The 17,839-nt window shown below is 35.9% G+C and overlaps 5 protein-coding genes across 5 annotated transcripts; 1 reads left to right on the top strand and 4 right to left on the bottom strand.

The window, feature by feature from the left end:
• Nucleotides 1-91: 91 nt before the first annotated feature.
• cubi_02561 (uncharacterized protein) lies at nt 92-2,311 on the bottom strand (the record flags this gene model as incomplete). Its single annotated transcript, XM_029019572.1, has 1 exon — nt 92-2,311. The coding sequence occupies one exon, from the start codon at nt 2,309-2,311 to the stop codon at nt 92-94; it is 2,220 nt and encodes a 739-aa protein (XP_028874692.1).
• Nucleotides 2,312-2,783: 472 nt separating this feature from the next.
• cubi_02560 (UBC hydrolase) lies at nt 2,784-13,769 on the bottom strand (the record flags this gene model as incomplete). Its single annotated transcript, XM_029019571.1, has 1 exon — nt 2,784-13,769. One exon carries the CDS (start codon nt 13,767-13,769, stop codon nt 2,784-2,786), a length of 10,986 nt encoding a protein of 3,661 aa, XP_028874691.1.
• Nucleotides 13,770-14,217: 448 nt separating this feature from the next.
• Nucleotides 14,218-15,573, bottom strand: cubi_02559 (uncharacterized protein; the record flags this gene model as incomplete). Its single annotated transcript, XM_029019570.1, has 1 exon — nt 14,218-15,573. One exon carries the CDS (start codon nt 15,571-15,573, stop codon nt 14,218-14,220), a length of 1,356 nt encoding a protein of 451 aa, XP_028874690.1.
• Nucleotides 15,574-16,045: 472 nt separating this feature from the next.
• On the bottom strand, nt 16,046-16,849 carry cubi_02558 (ATPase; the record flags this gene model as incomplete). Its single annotated transcript, XM_029019569.1, has 1 exon — nt 16,046-16,849. One exon carries the CDS (start codon nt 16,847-16,849, stop codon nt 16,046-16,048), a length of 804 nt encoding a protein of 267 aa, XP_028874689.1.
• Nucleotides 16,850-17,099: 250 nt separating this feature from the next.
• On the top strand, nt 17,100-17,822 carry cubi_02557 (nuclear move domain-containing protein; the record flags this gene model as incomplete). Its single annotated transcript, XM_029019568.1, has 1 exon — nt 17,100-17,822. The coding sequence occupies one exon, from the start codon at nt 17,100-17,102 to the stop codon at nt 17,820-17,822; it is 723 nt and encodes a 240-aa protein (XP_028874688.1).
• Between the last annotated feature and the right edge of the window lie 17 nt (nt 17,823-17,839).

Here is a 17,839-nt window from a genome sequence, read left to right as displayed (position 1 = left end):
TAAGTAATTTAAAATGTAATATAGATGATTAAACTGTATACTAAAGATTTAGGTGAATATTCTAAATCACTCTAAAAAAAAGGTTTATAATCTAAGCGGAGTTAATCATTGCAAGCCTTCGTATTCTGGTTTTAAGTTGAGTAATAGTTTGGTTGAGCTCAATATTGGTTTTTTTACAGTTTTCTAGCTCGTCTTTCAGTTTTAAAATTTCGGCTCCTTGGTTATTTTGGTCTTGAGAATTGGATATGACAGACTCGTTACCTCCTTCCAAGGACTTATCTTGATGATGAGTTTTTGAATTTTCTAGGCTTAAGCTAATATATTTCTTATTTAGCTGATTATTCTGTTCTTTCAGTCTCTCAAAATCTAATTTTAAAGATGAGAAATCTTTTAGTAACTTTGATTTTTCCGTTGACAAAGTTTGAATTGCTTGCTGTTTTTCTGAGTTCTGACTCTGAAGATCCAATATACGATCCTGCATTACTTGTATTTTTTCTATCTCTTGAGCCAAACTCATGTCCTGCCCCGATTTGATACTCTCCAATTCTTGTCCCTTAATAAGAATTTCACGGCTCAATTTCTCGGATAAATTTCTGAATTCCTCATTTTCTTTATATGTATTTTCTAATCTCCCGCGCAATTCCTCAATTTCTGCATGCATGCGTTCCATTGACTCTTTGGCGCTCATCTCAACACGTGTTTTGGCGCTAACTTCATCTTCATACTTTGTATTTAATTCAGAAATAGAAAGTTTAAGAGAGGCATTTTCTTCTAGTAGTTTTTTTATTTCGGTGGAGTTTTGTGAATTAGAGTCATTATAGGAGTTATCAACATTTCCAGAGTTTACCGTTTCTTTTTGCTTTGAGTTTGTGGGGTAGGTTCCGTTGTATCCATGTAAAAGACTGGAGCTTTGGTTTAGACTTGGATTAATTGATTTAATTTTTGGGCTTGAATTTGAGTGTCCCACTTCTTGTTTGTTTTCAAAGCTGTAGTCGATGTTGAACTCTTTAACTTGTTTAATGGAGGAGTTATTTTCAGGATTTGGTGGTAATAAGCAGCTGTTAGTATTCACTTTGTTATCCTTTTCTTGTTGATATTGCGAGATTATATCCTGATAAGCTGTAATAGTTTCAGCTAATTCATTTTCTAAAAGTATTTTCTCAGTTTGAAGACGTTTTTTGTCTTCGTTTAGTCTTTCTTTCATATTTTCCAGATTTGCTATTTCATCCTCTAAACATCCTATATAAGCAAAAATATTTAATTTACTATTTTCATCGATTTCAGGCTCATTTAAATCCTGTGAATTCATGTTTTTTGAATTCCATGAAATCCCTCCTATTATGGCTTCCAAAGAGAGTGAGTGTTTGATGTTTAAACATCTAATTGTTAAAGTTGCAATATCTCTTGCATTTCTACTAGTTGTTTTCACAGATATCTTTTGTTTATGAATATCATACCCAGAACAAAGAGTAAATTCTTTAGTAGATAAATGGTTAAGCTGAATATGTATATTTCCTCCAAAGTACTTCGCTGACCATTCAACTTTCTTTTCATACTTTGAGTTTGAACTACTCATTCCATTTCTTATTACCTTAACATCGTCATTTGTTACTACTAAAATATCCTTTGTCATAGATGAATTTTCATTGTTTGTAGATTCTTTTGAATTATTATCTGGATTTATTAAACTCTCAAATTCATCATTTATAATTTGGACAGGGAATCTAATTAGACCTGTTTTTAAGGATTTAGATAGAGACATCTTTGTTGTGTCATCTATTTCTATAGGTCCTAATTCCCCATAAGTAATATTCAAAGAGTCATTTACTTCTCCTTTTGGATATATTTCTATGATAATAGTGGTTCCAATATCATCAGCTGTTAAGTTATACATTAAGCTTGAATCTTTACCTTGTATATCAACTAGTCTGTCTCGAATCTTTCGTCTCCATTTTATTATCAAATTTGAGAAATCTACATTATTAGTGGTAGAAACAATTTCTAAAGTTCCCATTGACTTAGTTTCTCTTTCAAATATTTGTATTAGTTTTAAGTCATTCTTTAATCTTCCATATATTTGTCCCACCTCCACTTTCTCTAATGTACCTCTTTTCTGAAATTCGGTTTCTCCATAATATTTCTCATTTCCACCAGTTCCCACACTTTTATAGCCTACAACATCATTTGCTACCTTTCTAACCCCATCTATTGCATTATTTAAAGTTGAAAATGCATCCCAACCTTTTTTTACTGTTCCAGAATCTAGTGTTAAGGTTCCAAGGTCGAGTTTTGATCCACTTGGAATCATCATGTTTACTATTCAAAATTATTAAAATAACTATTAATAATTCAATAAAAATTTCTCTTCTTTTCTTTTAACTAATTCTTGATACTTCTCTTTTCAAATATAGTAATAGCTTTAAGATTAATAGAGAAAAAGATTTAAAAGGGTAATACATCCAAAAAATTTTTTTAAAAACAATAGTGATAATGATAATAATAACAATAATATCAACTTATTATTATTATTATTAATATTTTTATTACTAATTTTTAAAAAGAAAAACTTCCCTAATTACCTCGCCCACTAATAATAAATGCATCCTATGCCGGCAGTGTGGGGTGGCGCCAAAATTCTGCATGCATCTAAAAGAAGAAGGTACAAAAGAAAAAAGGATGAGTTAAAAATTATCAGATAGGAAATAAAAAAGAATTTAAACATATATATTGAATTTAAAGGCAGCTCTACCTAATTAATAAAAAGCTATAAGTTACATTTTTAGTTAAAATGGGGATTTCTTTGTTTGCCTAGTTTCCAAATGTTCCGGTTCTCTTTCATGTGAGAAATTGTCAACTCTCTGAGAATTTATTCCGTCTTGCACATTCTTTCCATGAAAATTTGACACCAAACTAGGAATTCCTCCTAGTGGTGGTTGTGATGAGTGTTTTCCTTGAGACGGAGGATCAACAATAATGGAAGGTTGTTGTTGTGCATTATGTGTATTTTGTCCCCATAAGCCTGATCTTCCAGTTCCACCTGTACCTCCTCCGCCCAAACTTCCCACTCCTGTAACCGAATTCACTGTTGATAAGTTTAATCCTCCAATATTGTTCATTCCTCTGGAGTTTACACCTCTGAAGTTCCCCCCAACTCCGTTATTCCACTGATTTATGTTCGTTTCATCAAAGATTAATCCTCCTCCTCCACCAATTCTATTCACTCCGCTAACTCCTCCAAAGCCATCGTTATTACCTTCAGATGACAACCATCTTGTGTTTTGAAGAAGATTTTGAATGTTCCATCCTTGTTTAACTCCTGAACTTTGTTGTTGTATCTGGACCATATTATTGCCTCCTATTGCTCCACCTATACCGATACCTATATTCCCGATACCACTACTAACTGACGAATTTCCATACCTTCCACTGCTTCCAACACCAACTGAGTTATGTGGCTGAAGAATCGATGATGATGAAGACGATGATGACGAAATTCCTGGATGTTTCAAATTGTTACTAATTGAAATATCTCCTACTCCAGGTACAAAGTTTTGTTGTTGAAATACACTTCCTCCTCCGGGCCCCAAGTTACCCGTGTTTGTTCCAGTTACCTGACCAGTACCTAGTACAGATCCTTCAGACTTAGTATTTAGCTCTGAAAGACAAGAAACCAAGTTTGGGTGAGTCTTAATTTGCAGGGAATTACCACCTCCAGAGGGGTTTTGTTGGGATACAAAGTGTCTTAGGTTGTTATTGTTATTTATGTTATTTCCAATATTTCCAATACTCCCAACTCCCCCAATTCCCCCAATTCCCCCAACTCCACCAATTCCCCCAATTCCCCCGACTCCACCAATACTCCCTGTATTATCAAAGGAGGAAGTCAAAAAATTTCTCCCAAACCCAAGTGAGGTAAAACCTGTCTTGGGATTTAAAGGTACCGAGTTTAAAGTTGAGGTCGAAACTGATGTTGGAGCTGATGTTGTAGTAGGAACTGAAACTGGAGCTGAAATTGGAACTGCAACTGGAACTGGGGATATTACTGGAGCAGAATCCGGCCCAGCAGGACGCAAAGAGGCTGATAATGATCCTTGTCCCTGCTTAAGCTCCAAAGGTTTCTCGTTCTGAGAGCAGGTAACACTTGCAGCATACTGAGAGTTAGGCATCCCCAGAAATGGAGTAAGTCCAAATCCAAGACCAGGAAGGGATGCTATCAGGGTATTTGAAATTGTTTGAGGCTCTAAATCCCTTATATCTGAAATTCTGTAGTTTTTTCTCATATTATTATCATTATTAATATCATTATTATTAACGGTACCGGATCTACTATTGTCTTCAAACGGAATATTTGTAGTTTTGGTTTCACTAGAAACCTTCACATCTTCAATTCTGGTCTCTATATCAGCATCAGAAGAAAGGACTTGGAGGCTTTTTCCAGTTCTATCCAATTTTTCGAGTCCGACATTGGTCCTGTAGAAAGGGCAAAAATACATATCAGAGAACTTCTCTGTGATCTCAAAGTCATTTTCAAGAAGTTCCATAATATCTCTTGAAACTGGAGCAAGAACCTTGATGTTTTCCTTTCCGATAATTGCATGGCAGTCCGAGATATTATTACTCATCTTTTCTTCTTCTCTTCCTTTTCTTATTCCTCCCTCTCCTCCTCCTCTTCCCTCTCTTTCTCCTCCCTCTCTTTCTCCTCCCTCTCCTCCTCCTCTTCCCTCTTCCCCTCCTTTCTTGCTTAGATCCCCGTTTTGTATCGGAAAATTATCTTCACTTTCACACTTTTTACTTTCCTCTTTAGTTTGATGATCTTCTTCCTTTCCGTATTCCCTGTTTTGCTCCATATTGTTCTGCATAACAGGGATCTCCAAATGGGTACAGTAAAAGAATATACTAGGGAAGTATCTTCTATCCAAGCTAAGTTGCTTCTGACCAAGATACTTAGAATCTCCAACTATAGTATGACCAATTTGATGCATATAAGATCTAATCTTATTAATGTTACCTGGTTTTGAGGTACAAGTACATAAAGAAAATGTAGATGGAGATCCTTTATTGTAGTTCTTAAACTTTATATGCTCACAAACCTTATATTTAGCTATTGAATCCCCTCCATCTGGTGAAATGCACTTTGAAAATATCCTATTTGAAGCATTAGAGACAATATTTGATAAGGAAACATTCCCATCTGAAGTATTTTGGATCTGTCCGTGGCATAAAAAGATGTACTGACATTGGATCCGGTTTAAGATCTCAATCTTATTATAATATTCCTGTAACTCCTCATTCTTTACCACCAGTATAGGGCCTCCAATCTCTACTCCAAGCTTTAATCCAAATCTTATCATCCCATTAACAGATCTAATTCTTTTACATCGTAGTTTCAAGAAGCTCAAAATGCTTTCCATCTTTCCACTGTTCAAGATCTCTTCATATATTATGTCAGTGCTATCTCTGATATTCTTCTCTTTACATTCCTCTTTACAAATTTCGTTCTCAGAATCATCTTTCTTCATAGCCGTCACTTTATTCTTCATCTCATCCTCTTGCTCGGTTTTATCCCTATTGTCTACTTTCCCTCCTTTATCTTGGTTTTTTATACCAAACTTGTGTCTGAATTTTCTTTTTCCTTCCTCTTCATCTTTTACCTCCTCCCTCTCATCCTCATCCTCCTCATCCTCCTCATCCTCATCCTCGTCGTCCTCCTCCTCGTCGTCCTCCTCGTCGTCCTCCTCTTCTTCATCTCTTGTTTTTTCAACTGAGCAGTACCAAAAAGGAGGTTTGATTAGGATACACAAGTCATTATTGTCAACCAAAATTTTAGGAGCATCTTTTCCAACCATTCTCATCTCTAAAAGCTGAGCCTCTTCATAATCAAAGTCATCAATATCTGAAAATTTGACAATCCCCTCAACGTTTTGGATTAAGTCCAAAGTCTTCTTACTCTGAGCAAAAGCAGAGTTACTCTTAGTAGAAAAATGATCACAAATAGAAACTAAGATCTTCTTAAGAATCTCCTCACTTATTGCTAGCTTATCTGTGATCCTAAGAGATAATATCCAATCCAAAGATGGATCACGAAGCCTCTCAATATTCTCATTAATAAAGTTACTTGTTGCATATTGTCTCAAACCTATAGTATAAGATGCCATTCTAATAAGTAAATTCTCAAACCCCTTTACACCTTGTATAGATACTATAGTATCCATTGCATCTTTAACCCCAAAAATACTTAGAAAGTATGCCAATAACACAAAAGATTTAACTGATTTATACCCTGTTGATTTAATTAAAGAGTTGGATCTTACATAATCAGTCTTTGGAAGCAGTCCTAAATGCATCTCTATTACTGAACTTGGAGACAATATAGATAAACTTTTCATTAGTAGTACTGTGAATAAAATAGATAATCTTTGTTGAGTTGGTACTAGTATTCTGTACAAATTCATATAATAACTATTAGATGATCCTGCCTTACTAGATCTTGAACCTGATGCATATCCAGATGCTAGTTCTGATCCAATTCCAAAGTCTGATCCATTTAAAGGAATGTTGGAAACTATTAATTTAAAGGAAGCTTCAAGGTTTCCATCTTCTAATAACTTAATGATGGAAGAAAAGCTCTCAGAGACTATACTAGAAAGCTGTTGGGAGTTTGGTTCACTTGAAAGAAGTCTTCTTAGAAGCTGGAGAATCTCCCTTTGCACCAGAGTTTGGTCAACCTTCTTGCTCCCTCCAATCAGAGACAAGTTCATGATAAGGTCATTAAGTCCATTCATCCAAATTAAAAACTCTGATTTATTGCTATGCTCAGAAAATGCTCCAGAAGGTGAAGAAGAGTCCCTATTGGAAATCTCAGAAAACTTTTGAATTACACGCTCCAACAGACGGCTTATTAAACTGAAAATACTAAATGATTCTCCAGAAAGGCTTGCAAGAGCAATTTCAAAGAGCTCATCAGGGACTTTCTGGAGCTTTTCTGGTCTAACTGAGGTGGATAAAGAAGAAGAATCTGGTTTAATAGGCATTTCAACCTTATCTAATGACTCTAGAGAGTTCATATCTTTGTTGGGAACTCCCTCCTGTGTAATTCTCATGTTATTACCACTTTTTTCTATTTCTCTATCCTTATCATCTTGCTTATGTTTTAAAATCACTTTGTCCTGTTTGGACTCCTCTTCGTGATCATGGTAACTCTGTTGATCTTGATCTTGATCTAGATCTTGATCTCTCCCTCTCACTTCAGATAAATCAGCTGTATCATTCTCCATTAGTTTTGTAGACTGAGATTCTAGCCTTCTCTGAGCATTTAAAGCCTTTACAATACTTGACTTTTGTAGTGAGGGAATTCCAGGAAGTTTCTTGGAGGCTTTTTTCTTTTTTTTAGACCCTCCTCCTGCTCCTGTTATGATAGTATTATTCGAAATCACTAATGAATCATTTTGAGCAGAATTTGTATTTAAAGCTGATACTCCTGTTGTTGATTTCAAATCAGTAGAATTGGTTTCATTATTCATTCCTGTGATTGAACCAGTGCCTTTTTCTGATTGATTCAATGAATTTACTTGATCGGTACCGGATCTCATTACTGAGATCTCTTCCATAGAAACCTTACAACTATTGTTTTGATAAGATTGAATGTCAAGATCCTCTATCTGTGAAGTCAAGAAATCTCCTGAGTCATCTCCATGCTTAAGAACATCAAAAAATGGAGAAAAAGCCAACTTAGAATCTCCCAAAGGTGATGGAGAAATTGGCCAAGTCCTATCTAAGCCATTCTTCTTTAGTTCCAAAATGCTCGGAGAATTGTTTCCCGATACACCCTTGATTGGGGTGTTAAAGATCCCAAGCTGGTTAATTCTTTTAGTGTTCATACTGGTAATAATGGCCAGTAACTCATCTTTTGAAAGAGAAGGTGGAAAGTCATCCACAATACTTGAATATGAATTAGATGATAAGGCTGCAGAGATAAAAGGTGAAATGAAAGGACAATCAGAAATCAGAGGTTGAGATGATCCCAAATTATTAGATCTTCTCTGAACAATGAATACATCTCCTGTAGTTCTGTTGATCTTTTTAATTGATGAAGTCCATCTCCTCACATTTTGACATACTCTTATATGGCATTCCTCCAAAACCGTATAATCATCTGCATTTGGAGTCTCTTTAGATGAATTTTGAGGCATTAGTCCCATCTTTCTGGCTCTTGGAAAGACCCAGGAGACAATACAGTCCCTGAGAGATTTCCTTGCTTCACATATAGAAGCACTTAATAAAGTGATATCTAATGTACTTTGGTCAAACCATTTAAATATTAAAAGAGGAGCAACTGAGTCATCATTCATTGGAAACTTGGTACTTGACCATAAGGGATCTATAAGTTTGGCCTTGAATAGGGGAGAGACAATCTTTGGAATAGTCTTTTCTATCATCCTCGAGCTTTGACATATTGGTGAGTGAGCTATATGGCTTGGACAAGTGTACAAACAACCACAATCTGAATCTAAATCTCCTCCTGTATTAGTTTGGGAAGGAGTTTTGGCTGTATGTTCAGAATTTTGAGATCCAACAGGTATCTGGAGCTTCAATTCTGGAGGTACACAAATTAGAATTGCAACATCACAATAAGTCACATAATTAGACTTGTGAGGCCCATAGTAATGATTCTCCAAGAAGTCGTTTGGTTGCATATAAGTATACTTGAGTCTTCCTCTTCTTGTTGGATCAGTATCTGGCCTTAAAGAGTAAAGACAGAACACATCCAAAGGATTATTTGGCATCCAACTTGAATCTGAACCTTCACATTCAAGAGGTACCGGAATATGTACTGTTGTGTTCTTCTTATTGCTCTGAATCTGACTGGAAGACTGGTGTCTTGCTCCAATATTGTGATCACTATTATTCTTTGACTGAGGGGTATCTAATGGTGTAATATCCGGTGTATCTAAATTGTTAGAAATCTTGGTATCTAGAAACTGTTGATAAAGGACTTTTCGCATTGCTGAATATAGGTGTCTAACAGTGGCAAGTCTGTTGACATGTAGAACCCTGGAAGCACATAAGAAACTCTCTGATGCAAAAGACTTCCTGCCAATGAGGTCTTGTTCGAAGATGATGTTTATTAATAAAGGAGTTGATACAGCGTGAAATGTGTGAAGAGGAACAAAGACGTAGGGATCAATGTGACTAAATGATACTTGGTTGACTTGGAGATGCTGAATTGCTTCTGCAAGAGGATTTGGAACAATCAACCCATTGGAGCTGGTAGTTCCAGAAGCAGACTTGTTCGAAGAATTCTTTTTCTTAGAACCTGTTATATTCTTTAAAGGCGTGGCATCTTTGGGAGCAAAAGGTCCTCCCAAACCTGTTGAGGATGAGGATTCTTGATTGGAGGAATTTGTAGGCCAGGCAGCTATAGCTCCAGGTGGAAGTAACTTTGAGGATACTTTATATAAAGCTCCAGAAAGTAGTATTTGGGTAATGTATACAAGAATAGGAACCACAAAGTTAGAACTTCCAAGTTCTGAAGCAAACCTGTCAACCATTCTATTTGTAGGACAAGAAAGAGAGCATGAAACTGTTGTAGTTGGAGACCCATGTATATCCAAAGCTCCTGCTACTTGGTTAATTGCAGCATTCAAAAGCTGCTTATTGTCACAGAATCTAATTAGATTGAGTGGACAACAACTGGATTCTAATAAGAATTTAGATTCTGTGAGAAACCTGGCACAGAGATCCTCAGGAGTAAGTCTGGGATCAAATAAGAGATCATCACTACTTTTGAAGAGTAGCCTTTTAAGTCTGATAGTGATAGCAACTGGGAGAAGTTCATAGATAAAATGAATTAGATGAGGCCAGAGTTGAATATGAAGCCTATTAATGAAAGTCAGAGCAATATTATAAGATGGAGTGATTTGATCTTGGGTTTGTTGGAAGCTGGATGGATTAGATGGAATGGATGGATAAATAATTCTCTTGATTCTATTATAAGGTACCAGTTTGTCTCCTATTGAAATGTTATTTTTTAGATACTCTTTAAGACATCCTTTATCATGTTTCTCTTGATCTGAATAATCATTAACATTTTGAAAGGAGTTGGAGTTAGAGTTAGAGTTAGAGTTAGAATTAGAATTGGAATTAGAGTTTATATCTAATTCCATAGCAGAGTAAAGCTCGGACTGGGAAAACAATAGATCTTGAGATTCTTCAGAGATCCCAAACTCAACCAAAAGTCTGTAGATCTCAAGAAATATGTTAGCAGAAAGAGATCTGAGGTGAGGAACTACCTGAAGAATGGAATTAAGATCATTAGAGTCCATGTCAGGCCCCAACATGATATCCAATAACATGTTCCAAAACTTGGGAATGGAATCTCTTAATGATCCAAAGGATAGTGAATTAAGAAGCTGATTAGCTGAGGGTATAAGAATAGTCCTACCAGAAAGAATTAAAGACGGATCTGCTGAAAAGGCTTGGATTAAGGGTTCTTGGAGTTGGAAGAAGCTATTTACTAAAGGCCAACCCCAACGATAATCAACCAACATCCATAGAGAGTAAGGATCAATGGAAAGCCCTGCATCCATTAGAGGATGTCCAAAAACACATGTAGTGGAATCACAAACGGTAACGTTTGCAATATCCACACACATTGCAAGGTGGTCAACATCAGAAGAGGGTATCTCAAGATGTACGTTGTTTGGCCCATAAGTATTAACTTGAGTGGAAACCCAGGAGGGGATGTACTGAAGCTCTTCTTCAGAAACTTCTAATAGATCCAAAGTTTCTTGGTAAAGTTTTGGATTAATAGTCTTTATATCACAGTCAGCCATTACGTCTCCTGCAGCTATTGAGTCAATGTAATCTTCAGCAATATAGACAGCTGCAGCACAAAAGAAGCCTCCATGACACTTCCACTCTGTAAATTCAATCTTTGGGACAAGTCTCTCAACTAGACCATCACAAATCCTAAACCAGGGACCATCTTCTTCTGGTCTGATTAAAAGCTGATGAACACTTCTTGTAGAACTGCCTCCAGAAGCGTCTCCCTCCCTAATAACTACTCCATATAGTGAATACCACTTCTCCATATATTGACTGGAAGATCCAAAGAAATTCTCTGAGTCGGGAGACTTTGTATCACTTTTTCGTCCAGAGGTATCATCCTGGCTATCAGACTGAATAGAAGCGTCTTGGTTTTCATCAAATCCGTCCTCTGAGACGTACTCTAAGGAATACTCATCATTGGATTCAATACATAATGCCGAGCTATTATCCAAGACAATACCCTTTTCGTTTTGGACTAAGTCAGCAGCTCCAGTTCCTTTGCTACTCCTAACCTTACTTTTCAAATCCGAAGCATTCTCTTCTATGCCATCCTCATCTTGGAATTGGTCACTTATCTGGGGTTGCATATCCTCTTGTTGAGTGTAGTTATGACCATTAGAGGCGGGCTTTGTGTTTTTAAAGTCCTGGCTAACCACCCCGATACCTGTATTGATATTTACACTGGAATTCTCGAGCAAAAATGAGGCCTCTAACCTAAAAGGAACATCAAATAGTTCTCCCTTCTTGGCATTTTTTGGAGGAGTGAAATAGATAAAGAGAGTCTCAGGGAATCTCTTGAATCGATGGGCATAGTGTTCTATGGCCTTTGGAATTGAATGGATATGTTTTGCCCTTAAGCAACAGGTGGAGTAATCCGAGAAGCAGTCTCCTCCATCCTCAGCAACACTGGAAAACAATACTCTACATGTGTTGTCAAATTCTGTTGGTACCCTGAGATCCTCTTCCAAATCAAATATAGAGGAAATTGGGATATTAACATCCCGATTTTGGTTTTGGTCTTTCACTATGGGTTCTTTTAGACTTTTTTCCTCAAGTTCGTTATAATCTTCAAGCTCATTTCCTGACACCTCATACCTTGAAAATTCCTCCTCTTTTGTTTCGGATAAGCCTAAACTGGCAAACTTCTCAGAGCTTTTGAAATTTTGAGGAAGGGTTTTCCTGTGATGCGCGGCAATTTGTAAAATTGCATGCGCAGACTCCAAGTATATGGCGCCAAATATGAAACAATGGAAACGCATTAGAGGATCAGTTACATCAATTCTCTGTAAATCATTCATGTAGAGTGCTTTCATAATCCAAGAGCAGTCTGGAACTGGAGGTAGTTTGCATCTAAAACATTCTTTTTCTTCCGAAATGTGAGTTTGCGTTGGGGTGTTCTTATCAGGTGTATTTTGGCGGTCATTTCCGGATGTGGGGAGTGACGTGTCAGTCATGTTATGACCTACAGGGTAGGATTCGAACTCGCCACCACATTTACAGCACTTGGAGAAACACCAGTCATCTACTAAAGATGGGTCTGTAGCAATTCTTTCCTGCCAACTATGTCGGATAGACCTTTTGACAGAATAAGCTATTGGCCAGAGGGTCATGTATGCAAAGGTTTTCTGGAGAGCTTCAATAATAGATGTCTGTGGTTGTTGGGAATCTATGAGATTGGCGGCGGGATAGGGAGAATCAGGCCTCTTTGACCTTCCTGAGCTTTTCTCCAAAGAATCGGGATTCTGAATTGAAGTGCATTTCTTGTGAATTTGAGGATTCCAAGAGAATATTGCTCTCCTGAACTCTTTAATATGATAAAGTAAATGCACAAATGCAGGAACAAAGTCAACATTAAGTTGGGATTTCAGAGTTGGGACAAAAAGGTTACTGCTTGACCATAAAAGCCTGTCCATAATTGATAAAGGAGTACTCCCGACTAATAAAGAACTCTCTAATTGATGCTGGGGCAGGCTACAAGTTTCCGGTGTTATTGATTCTGGGTTACAAGAAAGAAGACCTCTGTTAGAATTTTCTGCCAACTCATGGAAAGCACAGAGATTAGTAGTCACAGTATGCTGGTCAGAGGAACCTTGGTTCTGGTCTTGGCGGGCTCCTGGTATACAAGGCTTGTACTGAGCCAAGGCTGATGCATTTCTATATGGTAAAGTTCCCCATATACTCCATGGTCTACATTTGGGGGATCTAGACCAAATTCTCGGAAATGGAGGTTCAGCTCTACCTCTAATTAATACGGTCCCTTCATCGTCAACAAAACCTGCAGCTTTAGTGAGTCTCACATGAGAAACCATTTTGTGCCATCCCCTACTCATTGCATCATGGGAGAAAGTCCAGTGGGCCCAAGAAGTGATATTTGCTTTGGGGTCCAAAAAATTGACAACTGATAACTGGAATCGGACATTTGGAAAAATCCAATCATCAGGGTATGATTCGTGGTAAAGTGCCTCTAAAAACACGCTTAAGTAACTACTTTCTGAATCATTGCAACTTCCACCTCGGGGATGAACTAATAATCTATAATAAAACCCTCGACAATAACCAATTTGTGGAGATTCCATATCTATGGGGGTCTTCGCAATTTTCCAGAAATTTCGAATCGGAAAATCAATATACATTTTATCATCAGAATTGATTACAGAACTTGTTGCTGAGCTAGAACTAAATTCATCTTCATTATATGTGCTCTGGAGCCTACTCCTTTTATTTGATGAAGAGAAATTTGGCAGTCTTGGACCTACTGGATATAGTCCATTATAAACCTTCCCAAAGTGCGAGGCCGAACGTGATGATCTTTCATAGTATTCTAGACTCGATTCTTCCACCACTTTTCTGGCCTGAATCTCTTCATCTTTATGCTTCAAGTCTCGTTTGTCTGACCTATCTGCAGATATGTCTAGATGACTCTGATCACCATTACGAACCATTAGGTCCTTTTTTTAAGTGCAAGCCTCCTTTATGGTGATCGAGAACTGGTATGTCAATCCTTAATATCCATAAAGTATTGGTTTTCTTTTTTGTACTTACTATTATGGGTCCTGGTCTTTCTATACTCACAGGCCCAGAGGGGTGTCTTAGGTCATGTTGCCCGCCAAAACAAACTTTTGGCCCTCGTTTGTAAATTTTTTTGATGTTAATTATTATTCAATTAATAACTGGAAGAGAATTTATGACAATTAGGAAAGAAGTAATTCAAAGATCTACATGAAAAATTACATTCATTTAAAAAAGTGTTAATTATACTAATTTCTACTAAAATACGAGCATATTATTTTGGCGGTAAACTGTTTAAAAATGTGCATGTAGAGGTAGAGAAAGAAATTGGAGTATCTATAATTTCTTAAAACAAGGAATAATTGGCATGGACAGGAGTGATTAATTAGTGTTTAATGTATTTTCAATTTCATTCAATAGTTTATTTTCCTCGTTATCCTCAATGATATGCGTTGACATTATATAAGAGCTTGACTTGGCATGTTCACTAAGCTTGGAGGTAAAATTAAAGATAGACATTAGAATTGGTACGTCGCCAAAATATAGGGCTTCTTTGCACGGAATTGAAAGGGTACTCAAGAGAGTGTTGGGGCTTAACTCATTATTATTGGAAGAAAGTAGAGCATTAGGAATTGAGCTAAGCACATGTACTAGTTTTTCTTCAAGCTTTTCCAAAAACAGCTTAAAGTTCTTGTCATTATGCTTGGAATGTATTTTCTTAAGTCTATTCTCAACAAATTCTCTACTGTACTTTGGATTTGGTGGGAAAGCTATAGATCTGCATTGAATAACAACTTTTACTTTAATATTTTCGAGTTTGCAAATAGGAGTTGAGCTTGTTTGGGTATTTACTAGCTGAAATATTAATAATAACCTATCATGAATAATTTTAGGATTGATTATTGCTTGTGGATTTTGGATACCTGCCGGTACCCATTCTTGTTGTTCATTACTAAATACAAATTTTGGAGGTAAATCGTAGGATGTAATATTAAATTCCTGATGGAGATGAATTTTCTCGAAGGAATCTACTCCAACTCTTACATCATCATGTCTAAAAACCATCATTGAATTAGAGTGATCATTACCATCTACTTCTATGAATGGACGTAAATTCTTATGTAAAGTGCTCCCAGAATGCTTATTCACGAAATGAAGCAAAAGCCGTGTACAATTCTGGTCACCATGCAATGAATAAGTATATCTTAACTTAAAATGGCCAGAACCGTGTTCCTTATCCCTATATACTTTACAGTTATCTTTAATACCTCCATGAGAAAACCTTTCCCATATGAATTCTGGTTCAAAAATACGAGCCAATAGATGATTTCTATTTTTTCTGCTAATTAAAGAGTCAGATTTTCCAAAAAACAAAGTTTTATAGTTTTCATATGTTGAAGTTTCTAGACCACTAATTAGCTCAATCTTGTTATCGTTGTCTTCATTAGTTGCTCCTTGGAAAATGCAGTCACCCTCTTGAAGTTTTGTGTTATTACAATTACTGCATGTATAGGACTTAAAACTTTCTTCTATAGTAGTTTCTTTTATGGAATCGCAACCACATAGTTTGCAAATTTCTAAATTGTTTTCAAAATCCTGCGGTTCAGATTTCACTGAAATTATTGGCTCCTTTGATACCAAATCTCCCTTGAAATTGATAGTCTTATCTACTTGAGTACAATTGGACAAACTCACAATTGCCAGAAATAATATTAGGCCAAAGCATAACTTTCTCATTAAAATTCTAAGTTTCTTCATAAGGTTCCATTATTTAGTTCTAAGTTTTGAATTAGTCTTTCAAAACCTCAAACTTCTTTTTTCTAGTATTTACTTTTTTTTAGAAATAATTCAAATATATTCTCCATGGGTACCGTCGACCGGAATTGCCGCCGGCGCCATTTGTGTTTGGCGGCAAATGCTTAATGTCAAAAAAAATAGATTTTCCACAAATGTGGGATTGTTTTGAAATATGTGACAAAATGAACGATTAGGTAACAATTTAATTATATAGAGTCTAATTTATTGTATAATTTTGAAAATAGCGTTAATTAAGGAGAACTTTTTAAAAAACAAAGTAGAATAAATCAAATATATAGATTAGAAAGGAAATAAACTATTACAATAGAACTTACTAGTTTGACTTTGTAAAGGGAACAAATAGGATTACTAAAAATTGCTTAAATAATAGTGTAAAGTATATAGAAAAGATCTAATAGTCTTCGTTATTAATATCAAAATTCATAGTTGGATCTTGTTCTTCGTGAAATTGAAGATTCATGTCTATACTTAACAACACATTTGAAACAGAATCTTCATCATCTGGCTTCAGAGGAACATAAGAAACAATGCTGTAGTCTTCAAGAAGATTGGCTAGAGCAACATTTAAAGGCATTATGTGGTTTGGAGTAACCTTTTCAAGATCATTAATTAGAGTAAGAGAGTCCTTCTGAAGAAAACTAGAAACTAAGTTCTCATCTTGAACGATGTCACATTTTGTAATGACATTTACATGTGGTACTTCAAGTTGAATCATTGTACTTAGTGCTGAGACAGATCCTGCAACAAATTTACTTGCATCAGTAAGAAACCCAACATCTAAACAATATACACCACAGATTCTGAAATCCCAGCTCTGCAGTGCTGTTACAAGAATCTTCATTACTGGAAGATGAGTAAATAATTCAATTTGTCCAGGACAATCAAATAATACATAGTCATTGTCCCCAAAATTCTTATTTAGTTGATCTTCTAGCCAATCCAAATTCTCTATAAAATACTCCATAGCAAATACTTGGCCCCCATTTGGACCTAAGTGTATCTCTTCCATTACATCATTCAATGAAATTAAATCCCGTATATCTAATTGACATGAGTAGTTAAAATGCTCTGCTGCTGGATCCAAGTTAACTACGTGACAGGTTCTGCCAGTAACTTCGCAATGTTTCTGAATAATAGAGCAGTATGTTGATTTTCCTGACCCTGCTGGACCTACCACAAGTTGAGCGAATCTCATAATAATTAAAAATTGGTTTCGGTATTCTAAAGTAAGAAAAAGTCTGCCAATAAATATCCTATCTCAACATATATTTCGATTATTCGAAATAATACCCATATAATCCTCCCTAACCCTCTCTTTCATTCACTTTTTTTTCTTTAATTGTTATTTTTACGTTACCTTTCTTTTATAATCAGATTTATACATGGCGCCAACAAATCGCATGAATGTGGCGCCATATGATTGCCAAATTAAAGAATGTGTAAATATGTCAGGGATTGACTACTCAAAGTGGGACAAAATAGAGATAAGCAGTGATGAAGAGTCAGGAAAACTGGGTTCTAAATGTAATGTAACTAGATTTGATTCTCCTCAATCCATTACTATTGGAGGACAGAGAGAAAGTAAAGAAGATAGTTTAGTGAGCTCGAATATATTAGTGGATGATTTGAAGACAAAATCTGTATTAGTATCGCGGGAAAAGGTAATATCTCTAGATGATTACGTGTTTGGAGGGAAATCTGCATGTGGAAAAGATTATTACTGGACTCAAACAGAGAATGGTTTGACAATAATATTGGAAATTGATCCAGGAACACAAAATAAGGATTTAAAAGTTAATGTAACAGAAGATAAAGTAACAGTTACACATGGATCAGAAACGATACTTTTTGAAGAGTTTGAGTATGGAGTGAAAGATGATGATAATACAATATTTTGGTCAGTTAAAGAGGTAGAATCATTAAATGGAGCTCAAAACAAGAGGAGTAGGATGTTAGTTTTGGAGCTTGAGAAGAAAGAACTTGATACAAGTATTAGATTATGGTGGAAAAAGATTTTCAAAGGTGGTATTGAGGCAGATATTTCAAAGTTTAGTAGATTCTCATCACCTAAAAGTGAAGAAAGAAATAGAAAATTTCTAGAGGCTTGGGAGGAAGCACACAATGAATTTAGAAATAAGATAAAAAATAGGCAAAAATTGAGTATTTAGTATATTATTATCTGTAA

Source organism: Cryptosporidium ubiquitum (assembly GCF_001865345.1).
Source record: "Cryptosporidium ubiquitum isolate 39726 chromosome Unknown contig_13, whole genome shotgun sequence".
Taxonomy (NCBI): Eukaryota; Apicomplexa; class Conoidasida; order Eucoccidiorida; family Cryptosporidiidae; genus Cryptosporidium; species Cryptosporidium ubiquitum.
This window is presented reverse-complemented; position numbering and strand designations above follow the sequence as displayed.